Source organism: Gracilinanus agilis, chromosome 1, assembly GCF_016433145.1.
Source record: "Gracilinanus agilis isolate LMUSP501 chromosome 1, AgileGrace, whole genome shotgun sequence".
Lineage (NCBI taxonomy): Eukaryota > Metazoa > Chordata > Mammalia > Didelphimorphia > Didelphidae > Gracilinanus > Gracilinanus agilis.
Window position 1 is genome coordinate 86,784,805 of NC_058130.1, and position 12,429 is coordinate 86,797,233.

A 12,429-nucleotide genomic window follows, 5' to 3' on the forward strand; every position below is an offset into this window, starting at 1 on the left:
ATGTGTTCCAAATTGTCTCCCTCCCTCCCTTCTCTCCCTGCTCCTGAAGATGGTAAGCAATTTGATCTGGGTTATACATGTATTATCATTAACATATTTCCATGTTGCTTATTTTTATAAGAGAATAGTCATGTAAAACTAAAACCTCAAAATAAAAACCCAAACAAACTAAAGTAAAAAATCACATGCTTTGATCTGTATTCTGACTCCAACAGTTTTCTCTGGAGGTGGATAGCATTTTCCATTGTTATGTTCTTCAGAATTGTCCTGGATCATTGCATTGCCGAGAGTAGCTAGGTCTATCACAGTTGATCATTCCATAATGTTGCTTGTTATTAAGTATAGTGTTCTCCTGGTTCTGCTTATTTTACTCTGCCTCAGTTCACGTAGATCTTTCCAGCTCTTTCTGAAATCATTTTGTTCATCATTCCTTATAACAATAATTTTCCATCATCATCATATACCACAATTTGTTCAGCCATTCCCCAATTGAAGGGCATCCCCTTGTTTTCCAGTTTTTTGCTACCACAAAAAGTGCAGCTATAAATATTTTTGTACAAGTCTTTTCCCCTATTATCTCTTTGGGGTACAAACCCAGCAATGGTATGAGTGGATCAAAGGGCAGGCATTCTTTTAGCGCTCTTTGGGCATAGTTCCAAATTGCTATACAGAATGGTTGGATCAGTTCACAACTCCATCCACCCTTTTAATTTTTGATACTGATAATTTTATTTTCTTCTTTGCTTTTTTAAAATCAAATTAATCAATACTCTACCTTTTATTCCCCCCCATAAAACCAATTCCTGGTCTTATTTATTAGTTCAATAGTTCTCTTACTTTCAATGTTATTAATTTATCCTTTGATTTTTTGAATTTCCAATTTAGTCTTTAACTGGGGATTTTTAATTTGTTCTTTTTCTAGTTTTTTAGCTGCATGCCCAGCTCATTGATCTGCTTTTTCTCTATTTTATTTTTGTAAGCGTTCAAAGACATAAAGTTTCCCCTAAGTACTACTTTGGCTGCATCCCATAAATTTTGACATGTTGTTTCATTATCATTTTCTTTAATGAAACTTTTATAAAAATTTTAAATGAAATATTATTTCTATAATTTATTCTTTGATTCACCCCTTTTAAGAATTAGATTACTTAGTTTCCAATTAATTTTTAATTTGTCTTTCAATGGATCCTAATTAATTCTAGTTTTTATTGTATTGTGATCTGAAAAGGGTGCCTTTATTATTTCTACTTTTCTATATTTGGTTGTGAAGTTTTATACCCTAGTACATGGTCAATTTTTGTGCATCTTGGAATAATTCTTTGCTTTTCTCTCATCCTTCTACTAAAACTGCTTTCTCCAAGGTGACCTTCTAGTCACCAAATCCAATGGCCTTTTCTTAGGCCTAGTCCTCCTCTGCAGCCTTTTTTTTTTTTTTTAAACCCTTACCTTCCATCTTAGAATCAATATTGTGTATTGGTTCCAAGGCAGAAGAATGAGAAGGGCTAGGCAATGGGGATTAAGTGACTTGCCCAGGTTCATATAGTTAGGAAATATCTGAGGCCAGCTTTGAACCCAGAACCTCTAATCCTGGCTCTCAATCCACTCAGCCACCTGACTGCCTCCTCTGCAGCTTTTGATAATGCCTGAATGTCCTATTGGATTACAATTGGCTTTAGAGATACTGTTCTGTAGGTAGGAATTTTCTTCAAGGCCTTGTCCCAAGTGGTGACTCTGGGAGAGGTACTTCTTCTGTCAGTTTCTTCCTCTGTCAATTTCATGATCTTTGTATTTCATATCTTATATCTTATTAGGGACATAAATTGATCCATTAGCTATCACCAGAATGTGTGAGAGCAACTGAGAGTGGGGAGAGGGGAAAAGGAGACCTGTGGCCTGGCATTAGGGTTCTGGGATCTCTAGCACTCAGAACAGGGAGATTTTGATACTTTATTTTTTGAGTTGAATATGAGCAATGATGGGTAATTATGGTGGAATGATAGGTCTATTTGCTATGATTGGAGTAAAAAGACTTACGTTTTATCCCTGAGTCTAGTACTTGCTACTTGTGTGAATTCATGTTAGTAGTCTTCTCATCCGATAAAGTTCTCTGGATCTTCTCAAAAGCCTCTTCCATCTGCTACTCCTGGGGCTGAGCAGCCTCCATGGGGTCAAGATTTGGATTTGGAAGGAGCTACAAGAGGCTATCAAGTCTAACTCCCTCCTTTACCAAATGGAACAGAAACCCAGAGTGGTTTAGCACTTACCCAGGTTCACATAGTTAATAGGGGTTTAAGGTAGGAATTGAACCCAGGTCTTTCTTTCTCCAGGTACAATTCCTTCTATATGGTATGTGGATAGATAGTACTCCATCCACACTGCCTCTTTCTTTGGTGGGTGGATTCATGAGTGCAAGATCACTTAACACACTTAGTATATCTAGACAGCCCCACAGAAGGCCAATTTTTACATCACATTTAGCCAGCCACCAAGGCCATCTACTTATCAACTCTGTCACCATCTACTCATCCCTTCTGTTCCTTTCCCTCCACTTCATGCTTTGGACACAGTAATCAAATCCATAGTACCATTGCACTTGGGAAGGGAAATGCCAATCAACATCTTGATGGGGCAGTTCTCCAGATGGAAGCTTCCTTTCCTACTCACCACGCCTTTAAATAAGTTGTTTTCTCTGTTAGAAAGTCAACTCCTTGAGGGCAGAGTTTAACCCACTTGGCACATAACACTTAATAAATGCTTTTAAGGGGACAGATAGGTGGCTCAAGGGTTTGAGGAGCCAAGCCTAGAAATGGAGGTCCTGGATTCAAATTTGACCTCAGACCTTCCTAGCTGTGTGACCCTGGCTGGGCAAGTCCTTAACCCTCATTGCCTAGCCCTTACTGCTCTTCTGCTTTGGAACCAATACATAGTATTGAGATTAAGAGGGAAGGTAAGAGTTTTTTAATGTTTAAAAATGCTTTTAAAAATTCATTCATTTATTCACTCATTCATTCATCCTTCCATCTAGCTATCCATTCATTCCAGCTGTAGATTTTATGACAATTGGGGGAGTGTGGGGGAGTTTAGGGAGTGCAGTCACTCAGCTTAGAGAAGTTTGCCCCGTGCCCAAGTTCTGGATGAAATCCAGGGCTGACAATACCAAGGTAGGCTCTTTGCAGGGCAAGATGGAAGCTCCCAGCTTTCTCTTTCCTTTGCCAAGCTGTGGCGCTCACCGTGTCTTCCTCTTGGGCTGGGTGGATTCTCTGCCCTTTGAGGGGGGAGGGGAGGATAAGGTATAAGCTCCTGAGCATCCCCCCTTTTCCCCTCCCCCGCATTGCTCTCAGATAGTGCTTCCCCTCAGCCACCAGCATCCCGAATCCTCCTCTCCGGATCACGCCCACCTAAGCCCGTAGAAGCGCTGGGGACTGGAGGGAAGGGTGGGAAGGGTAGGGGTTGGGGGAGGGGGTTCTGGAGCTCCTCCCCACCAGCTGGCCCCCGGAGGGGCAGGGCGGGGAGGGGCCTGCAAGGGGAGGGGGCGGGGGTTACTGCGGCACCGCCCGGGAAGCTCGGGTGCCACATCCTCTTGCTGCTGCCGCTGCCACCGCCTTTGCTGTTGCCTGCTGTTGCCTGCCTGCCTGCTGCTGCTGCTATTGCTGCCATCGCTGTTGCTGAGGGGCCCGGCGGAGCTGGGCCGGCCCGCGGCCATGGCCCATCAGACCGGCATCCACGGTGAGCGGGCGTGTTGGGGTCCCGCGGGGGTTGGTCCAGATGGCGCTCCTTCCCCTCCTCCTCCTCCTCCTCCTCCTCCTCCTCACACCAGCCGCAGCCGGGGGTCTCCTCTCCCCCGCGGCCGTGGTCGCCTTCCATCTTCTTTCTCGTGACCGTCTTCCCCACCCATGGCTTCCTTCCCTGCCGATGGGGCCCACGCCCCGGAAGCCCCGGGGGCAGCGGCGGGCCCGGGCTGTGTGCACATGTATCTGTTTACACGTATGTGCCTGTGTATGTGTGCGGGAGTGCGTGATGCACCCGGGAATAAGGACGGCGCCCGGGAATGGGCTGCCTTTCTTTCCCTTACAGCAGCCCCTTGAGGTTTGTGTGCGCGTGTGGTCCCGGGGGGGCATTTGCACAGCTCCGTCTTTGTGTTCGCGCGTGTCTGTGGGTGTGCACCGAGGTCTGGATGCCGTGGAATCGGCCCGCTGGACGCAGCCTGGGCTTCGATTATTTTTGCACGTGGGTGTACCTCGCGTTTTTGTGCACCTGACCCTTGGGCTGGCTCCCACCCACCATCCCCTTTTCCTGGACTCACTCTTATCTGAACACTGGAGAGTATACACCCATTGCACAGCCTGGGAAACTAAGCAACTTGGAGACTGACCCTTGGAAATATTACCCGAAATGGCCCCCTCCCTAAGAGAGGAAGAAGGAAGAAGCAGCGGCCATTTGGAGCTTGTCATGGGCTGCTGCTTCTTCTAAAGTGGCTGCCTTTGGGGAGGGACAGTGGTGCCCAGCTGGCTAAGTGAGTTGGGCTGAAAAGGATGTAGGAGCCCAGGACGGTGTGGCCTTGCAGGGGAGAGATGGCAGGGGGATAGAGATCACAGACTTGTAGGGACCTCAGAAACCCTCTCGTCCAACTCCCCATTCTACAAGTGGGAAAACTGAGGCTGGGATTGGGGTAGATTATGATGACCTCTCCTGCTGCCCTACTAGCCGTGGACCTGCACTGAGTTTTTCTTGACCCCAATTTTTCTGTTTATAAAATGAAGGGGTTAAGATAGATTCGGAGGGGGGGGGGGAAGAATGGCGCTTAACTTAGGGGTCTGTGATTTCAGGAGAGCCTTCCTCCAGGAGGGGAAAAGACCAGATCTTTATTAACTAGCTTCTATTGTGATCTTATAGATTTTATGTATTTAAATGTGTTTTTTAAGAAGGAATCCCCAGGCTTCACTTGGCTGCCACAGGAGTTCACAACACACACAAAAAGAAGAAGAATGTCCAGACTAGATAATCTCTTTGAACCTGAGGGACAAGCCAGAGACCCTGGTATATCCTTTTTTTTTTTTTTTTTTTTAACTTCATTTCTGTCTTAGAATCAATTCTAAGCATCTGTTGTAACACAGAAAAGGGTAAAGGATAGGCAGTAGGGGTTGAGTGACTTGCCCAGGGTCACCTAGCTAGGAAGTGTCTGAGCTTAGGTTTTAAATCAGGAGTCTCTAGGCCTGGCTCTCTGTCCACTGAGCCGCCCACTGCCTCTAGATAAACTCTTCATCAATGGAGTATAGTGGGCAGACTCTGGGGAGGGACAGTGGTGCCCAGCTGGCTAAATGAGTTGGGCTGAAAAGCATGGAGGAGCCCAGCCTTTAGATTTTGAGTTACCTGCCTTGGTTTTAAGCCCCAGATTTGCTTCTTAGTCCCTAGGTGACCTTAGATAAGTCCCTTAGTTTCTCTGGGCCCGCTTCCTCATTTGTAAAATGAGAGGGTTGGAGTGCTCTCCCCTGGAGGTTCCTCTTCCAAGCTCTCCGGCTCCGAGTTTATCATACTTCTCTGTCCAACAAAGGGGCCGGACCAGAGGGTCCCCTCGGCCCTTCCCAGCTCTGCTCTGGTTTTTCCTCCCGGCATCCCCTTGGCATCCCCTCGGCGTCCCTTGCTGAGGGTCTGTTCAGTAGTGAGTTGAGAGATGAGTAAGTCAGCGAAGGCTGCTTGGTGGACTCATCTCTTCGGCCTTCCTACTCCTGGTCTTCAGGGGATGAAAAGGAGGTCCCGATGGTGGGAGTCTCTGGCTCATGGTCGAGCTGGAGGCTGGGAGCCCAGAGTGTTGAACATTACCTCCTTCAGTTATCGGACTTCGAAATCTAGGTCAGATCATGGCAGCCTGGCTGAGTTTCCTGTTGGTCTTCCTGCTATCGACCCCCTGGGCCGGGCTGTCAGATGGCATTAGGTTTGTGGTGAGGCTATACCACTTGGGTCCAATCTCACTGGTTCCTGTGGGCAGCCTGCCTGGGGTCACCGGGAGAGAGGGGGGAGAGGGGAAGTTTTATTCCTTTGGTTTAGCTCGGTCCTCAGGCTGCCACCGTTCAGGCTTTACAGACTCCCTCACGTCCCTCCAGTTTGGAAGCCCCATGACCAGAGAGTGTGGCAGGCTTCCCAGCCAAGCCTTAGCCTCCTATCTCCTAAACCCAGCTATTTCCAGCTGAGGATGACTCAGGGCCCTCTGCTTGTGTCCCCTCTGATCCCCTTCTATCGTCCTGGGGCTGATTTTCTGAGGGGGGGAGTTGGAACTCTCAGACCCATCCTCTGCCCTCTCCCCATGGCTCCAAACCCTGGGGGAGGAAGCAGCCCTTGCAGTCTGCTTTCTTTTGGCTTCAAGCTGGAGGAAGGGGGTGGGTGATTCAGGTTTTTGGAGCTGCTGTCGCCTCCAGACAGGACTTGAAGTCCCTACATCCCAGCAGCCTCAGGGGCATCCCTTCCCCCTCTCCTTCTTGCCATTTCTTCTTTCTTCAGAAAATTGGCCTTCCCCACTGTGGCACAGTGTGATCTTGCTCCAGCTGCTTCCTGACTCCAATTATGGACTTTCTTGTCTCTCCCTCCCCGCAGCCTTTCTCCATCCTCACCCCCAACCTCATTCCTTCGCAAACAGCAAGGGCTGAGGGAGAGAGGACCCGGCTATCCCTGAGCTAGAGCCTCCTGAGGGCTGGCCAGACTCAGGCCTTGCTCCAAGGCTGAGCTCCCAAACAAGGAGGATAGTCCCGGATGCCCCCAAATGTTAGAGCTTGGAGAGGAATTAGAGACACTTCAGTGCAGCTCCTTCCCCCCCCCCCCCTCCCCCCCCCCCATTTGCCATTTCCCCATCTTATAGATGAAGAAGTTGAAGTCTAGAAAGGGGAAGGGACAAAACTGGGAGCCAGGTCTTCTGGACCAGGGCTTGCTTTGCCCAACACCTCCCAGGGACTTCGGTGGGAGGAAATAACGTGGCTTGTGGAGATGAGGAAATTGTTCTCTTGGCTCTTTCTTGGTCTCCTTCCCCACCCTCCTTGGACTCCAGGCTTCTTTCTCCTCTTCCCAACACTTTGCCCAACTCCCATCCAATTTTTATTATTTCCATCCCTTCCCCTGCTGCAGCCTCTTCCTCCATCCTTCCCCCCTGGTCAGGCCCAGCAGGTCTGAGCTGCCTTCAGGCAGATGCTCCCTTGTGGGTCTCTTCCTGTGGAGGGAGCTGAGCCTGTAACCCAAGGAAGCTGTGCCGGGGCCTATGAAACATTTATGGGGAAGGCTTTGCTCAGCTCCGATGTCCTGGGCTGGACCTGGATTATTGATGGGGACTGAGTGACTAGTGGGCCGGCCATGGGGGGGAGGGGGAGACCAGGAGGGGAGGAATGGGGAGGCCCAGAGAAGTGGATGGATTGGGAATTGATCAATAAGCGTATTAACAAGCATTCACAAACACTTGGGTTCCAGGGATTGAGCCAGGATCCAGGGGAATAGGAATGAGGGATCCAGAGCCAGCGGAGGAAAGGATTTGGGGAGTAAAAGTTAGGGACGGGACCAGAGAGAAGAGGGACCGATGCCAGAGCTGGGGAGACTCCTTACAGAATGAGGGATTTCATGGAGCCAGAAATTGGGGAGTTTGAGAGATTGAGGCTATGGGAGGCCAGAAGATGGGGATCAGTGAGCGAGGGGCTGGGGAGTCAAGGAACCTTGTAGGATGGATTTGGAGCCTGCAAGAAGGGAGAGGCTGTCCATTTGAGGTGGGGGTCTGGGCCGCGGGGATGGGGACAGAACCAGGAAGACCAGAAGGGCCTTTGGGAATCAGTCAGAGAACGAATAAGCAGGACGAGGCTCCAGGGTCGGCAGGCTGAGGATCGGGGAGGTCCAGGGGGTGAGGTTTGGAAGGCTGTGAAGGCCAGACATCCCTTCTGGTTCTGAGGGACGGGCATTCCCCCAGCTTTGGGGAACAGAGCCTTCCCTCCCTTTGCTGGCTTCCTAGTCCTTCTTTTCCCAGAGGAATCCGGCCTGCTAGGATGAGGATGACGGCAAATGGATTCTCTTAGAGGTCATCCGGTTCAAACTACTCTTTTTACAGATGAGGAAACAGGCCCAGAGAGGGGAAGCCAGGTAGGGATTTGAACTCAGGTCCTTTGACTACACGTCCAGTCCTCTTTCTCCAAGACGGTAGAAACTGGCTTCTGGTGAAACGATTTACTTCTTGAAAGGACCGGCGAGGGCCATCATGAGATGGTGCTGGACCAGCCGTGGTGGTCCTGGTGAAGGTGGCCGTGAGAAGCCAGATAGACTTCCCAGCGAAGGGAAGAGAAACTCAGAATTGAAGAATCCTCTAAAAAATAGGTTTCCACAGGACCAGGTGGGGTCCCCCTTCAGACCGGGACTAGGGGAGCCTCCAGCTTCCTTCTGAAGTAGCTGAAAAGCTCCTGACAGAATTGGAGGCTGGGGTTGGGGGGTTCCAGCCTGGGGGAGCGCAGGATTGGGAGTCAGGGAGCTGGGGGTGTGATCCTACTTGTTTATCCCCCAGAGGGCTGGCTCCCTGCCCGACCAGCTATAAAAATACCCCTGAGCTCAGCCCAGAGGTGCGTGTCGGCATCGCTCAGGCCTCTGTGCCAGGCCCCAAGGTCAAGAGATCTGGGCTCCGGACCCGGGGAAGGGGGACCTCTCGGATCCTCTTTGGAGCGGGCATCCGGTCCCCTCTGCTATCCCCCTGCCCTTCCCCCCCCCCCCCAACTCACCCGATTTCTAGGGCTGGAGGTCCTTGCTCCATTCTAGCCCCAGAGCCTCCCCACAGCTGCCTCTCCAGGCTTTTGCCAGGTTCGGTCCTCGTGGCGTCTTCTTGAAGCTTCCGTGGCACGTGGCCCTTTTCTGGGAGCCTGTGGAAGGAGTGACTCCCCCGTGCCTCCTCCCAGACCCCCTTTACGCAGCTTCTGAAGCGCTCCCCTCCTCCAGGCAGCCAGCCCGGACTGCCTGGAGGAAGGAAGCGGCTCTTTCTGCCCTGTCCACCTCAAACTCCCACTGACACTGGAGCTCCTCTGGGGCTGGGCCATGGGTCTGAACCTCTGGCGTGGCGTGGGCAGCACGAGCCATCCTGGCCGTGCCCAGAGGGCGGGCATCTTGGCCCCTGCTCTGCCCGCCGCCAGCTTCAGAGGGGCTGTGCCGGGGCGCCCTGCATCCTGCCTCGCCTGGCCCCGGGCCTGGCCTGGAGGGAGACCCAGCTCTCCCCCCCGCCCCCCCCCATGGGGGAGGGGCGCCCTCAGCACGGGCCTGGCGAGGAAGCTGGGGCCCTCAGACCGGGCTGGGGGCTTCCTTTGGAGCTGCGAGGGCTGGGGCGGGGGCAGGGCGGGTGAGCCCTTCCCTTCCCCCGCCAGGCTCCTTGTCACCGGAGCTGGCCCCTGGCCGTGCCGAGACGCCATCAGCTAAATTTGGGAGATTATGTTCAACGGGGCCCGGGATCGGGTTGCCGGGTCACATGGTGGGGCCGCATTTAACGCGGCGCCCGGGACCCCCCTGCTCCATACGGCCGCCCGTACCCGCCTCCCGCGCAGAGCCCGTGGCTCCCCGCTGCCTCTCACGTCATGTTCTTGGTCCTCGCAGCCACCCCGGAGCTCAAGGACTTCTTTGCCAAGGCCCGCAGCGGATCCGTCAGGCTCATCAAAGTCGTCATCGAGGATGGTGAGTGTCTCCACGGGGGGCTGCTGGGCGGAGGGAGCCCGGCCCGCTCCTGCCCGAGGATGTGAGGCCAGAGAGGGCAGGAGTCGGCCCAGAGTGACCCGGCGGGAAAAGTCCGCGTTCACATCCAAGCCGCCGGCGCCCAAATAGAAACTCGTTCCCCTTCCCTTTGTGTAGGTTTGGGGGAAGCGGGTCCTCTTCCTGGCCTGGGGGAAGCGGGGTCCTCTTCTTGGGGAAAGCAGGGTCCTCTTCTTGACCAATTTGTTTCCATTTGTGGGGATGACGGTCTGGTTGGGGGTCAGTGAAAATGCTGGTGTCTCAGGGTTGGGGGGAATCCGAAGACCGTCAGAAGTCAGAAGGTCAGAATCTTAGATCCAAGGCTGGAGTTAGAGTTGTTGAAAGGTGAGGAGAGGCTGTTCTGTGCCTTGTTTCCAATCCCTGGCATACGTGTGCCCGTGGGTGCTGTGCGTGTGTAGAGCCTGGCAGAGAGGGGGCTCTCTTGGACCTGGAGGGGTGTAGGGAGGCCTGTGTGCATTCAGACAACTCCTAGCCTGGTGAATCTGGATTCTGTCCCATCCACACACGGTAGTGGTCCTAACATGGGCACAGAAACCGTGGAGAGTCCGTGGGTCTTGCTCATAGGAACCTTATTTCCTGAGCCATAAAGAAGGGCCATTCTGGGCCCTGTCCTTGGGGAGTTGACTGTCTGGGGGACAACAAAGAACAACCAGTAGAGGGGGATACAAAAGGGTAGAATATAGCCAAGAGCTCAGGATAGTCAGGGAAGGCTTCCCGGAGGAAGTAGGGTTTGATCTGGGCCTAAAGGATGGGAGTGCTTTAGAGACTCAGAAAGATTGGGGCGTTTTGGAGTGATCCCAGTACGTGTGTGACAGGAGTCCAGCTTGAAGCTAGAGAGGAAGTTCAGGATCACATCAAGATGAGTTTTGATAGTCAGGATGAGGGTTTGGGACTTGATTTCTGCTGAGTCATGGGAATTTTTTTTAAATTTTATTTTTATTGTCATGCAAAGCACACTTCCATATTGGTCATTGTCGTGAGAGCACACTCACACATAATCAAAACCCCCAAATCAAACCAAAGATACACTGATGTGAAAGATAACTCCAACAGTTCTTTCTCTGGAGGTTGATAGCATTCCATCATGGGGAGCTATTGAAGGTTCTTTAGTAGGGGAGTGACTGGATCAAAGCTGGACTTCGGGAAAGTGAATATTGGTTGCCCAAAGTCCTTGGGTTTGACGGATGAGGCTTCCGTCCCTGAGGAGTCACTTTGTTGTCTGGTGTCGGGGCAGAGATACAGGAATCAAGGGAGGGGAATGTGGGGATGAGCCCTGTTTTGGGGAGGTCCTGGGTGAAGGGGGCCCGAGGCAGATCTGGCTGCTCCTGGACTCCTTTAATGTGTCTTTGTTACAAATGGTAATTGAGTACCTGCATTCACACGATGTCATTGGGTTAAGTAGGACCTTCTTAGATCCCACGGAGTTTTCTAGCTGGAAGGCGGTCCAGATTGGCATAGAAAGCTGGCCGAGCCCCCTCCTTGGGGGACCCCCGGCCTTGGAGGGTGGTGCAATGGGCTCTCGGGGGCATCTGCGGGCCGTCACTGCCTCCGGCTGTGCCTCGCTGCTGCCTGCGTTCGCTGTGGAGGGACCCTGCCGGGCTGGGCCCTGGGCCCAGTAGGTCGCTGGCATCGGTCCCGAGGATGTTGGTGAGGCCGCTCGGCCAGCAGCGTTCTCAGATCTCCGCCGGCCCCTCCGTGGGGTGAGGGGGGGAAGCAGGCTCCCTCCGGCTCCTCCGCATCCGATCTCGGCTCCCTCGCAGGGCCCCTCTGGGCCAGGGCTCGCTCCCAAAAGGGGGGAGGGGGGCCCTCCAGGGAGGGACTGTCACCCCTGGGCCGCCCGACATCCCCGAGGGGTCCGAGCGGACGTCTCTCCCGTTCTTGGAGGCCGCCTCTCCTCCCTCAGACGCCAATGGCGTGCTTACTTTCTCCTTTTTTAAACCCTTCTCTTCCGTCTTAGAACCAATCCTGGGTCTTGGTCCCGAGGCAGAAGAGCGCCAAGACGCAGGTCATTGGGATTCAGTGTCTTGCTCTGGTTCGCACACACCCGGGAGGTGTCTGAGGTCACCTTTGAACCCAGGACCTCCCGTCCACCGAGCCACGTAGGTCACCCCTGCTCGGCAAGCTCCTGCGGCTCCTTATTATCGGCACGATCCAGCGGAAAGTCTTCCTGTCGGTCATTGAAAAGTCCTTCGCAACATGGCCGGCCGCTCCTCACCATTACAGTCTGAGACCTGGTCTTGGCATGTTCTGTCTTTGCATGGCCTTCCCCCAGCCTGGAAGGCTCTTCCTCCTCATCTCCATCTCCCGGGCCTCAGCACGCTGTCCTGTCGCTCTGTTACTCGTGTCCTTCCTTCATTGAGAGAGACAGAGAGACAGAGAGAGAGACAGAGACAGAGACAGAGAGAGAGACAGAGACAGAGAGACAGAGACAGAGACAGAGACAGAGACAGAGATAGAGAGACACAGAGACAGAGAGGAGAGAAACAGAGAGACACAGAGACAGAGAGGAGAGAGAGAAACAGACAGAGAGACATACACAGAGACAGACAGAGAGGAGAGAGAGAAACAGAGAGAGAGACAAAGAAACGGACAGAGAAAGAGACAGAGAGGAGACAGGGAGAGAGAGAGAGAGAAGAGAGAGAGAGAGAGAGAGAGAGAGAGAGAGAGAGAGAGAAAAGAGAGAAA

General features: G+C 52.5%; 1 protein-coding gene across 1 annotated transcript in view; it reads left to right on the top strand.

Annotated features, from left to right (window-relative positions):
* Positions 1 to 3,464: 3,464 nt before the first annotated feature.
* The window catches only part of TWF2 (twinfilin actin binding protein 2), a 22,190-nt gene continuing 13,225 nt past the window's right edge, over positions 3,465 to 12,429 (top strand). The window contains exons 1-2 of the mRNA XM_044674787.1: positions 3,465 to 3,726; positions 9,592 to 9,669. Of these exons, the coding sequence (XP_044530722.1) occupies positions 3,702 to 3,726; positions 9,592 to 9,669 (103 nt within the window). The 5' untranslated portion in view covers positions 3,465 to 3,701. The remainder of the gene's footprint in view (positions 3,727 to 9,591; positions 9,670 to 12,429) is intronic.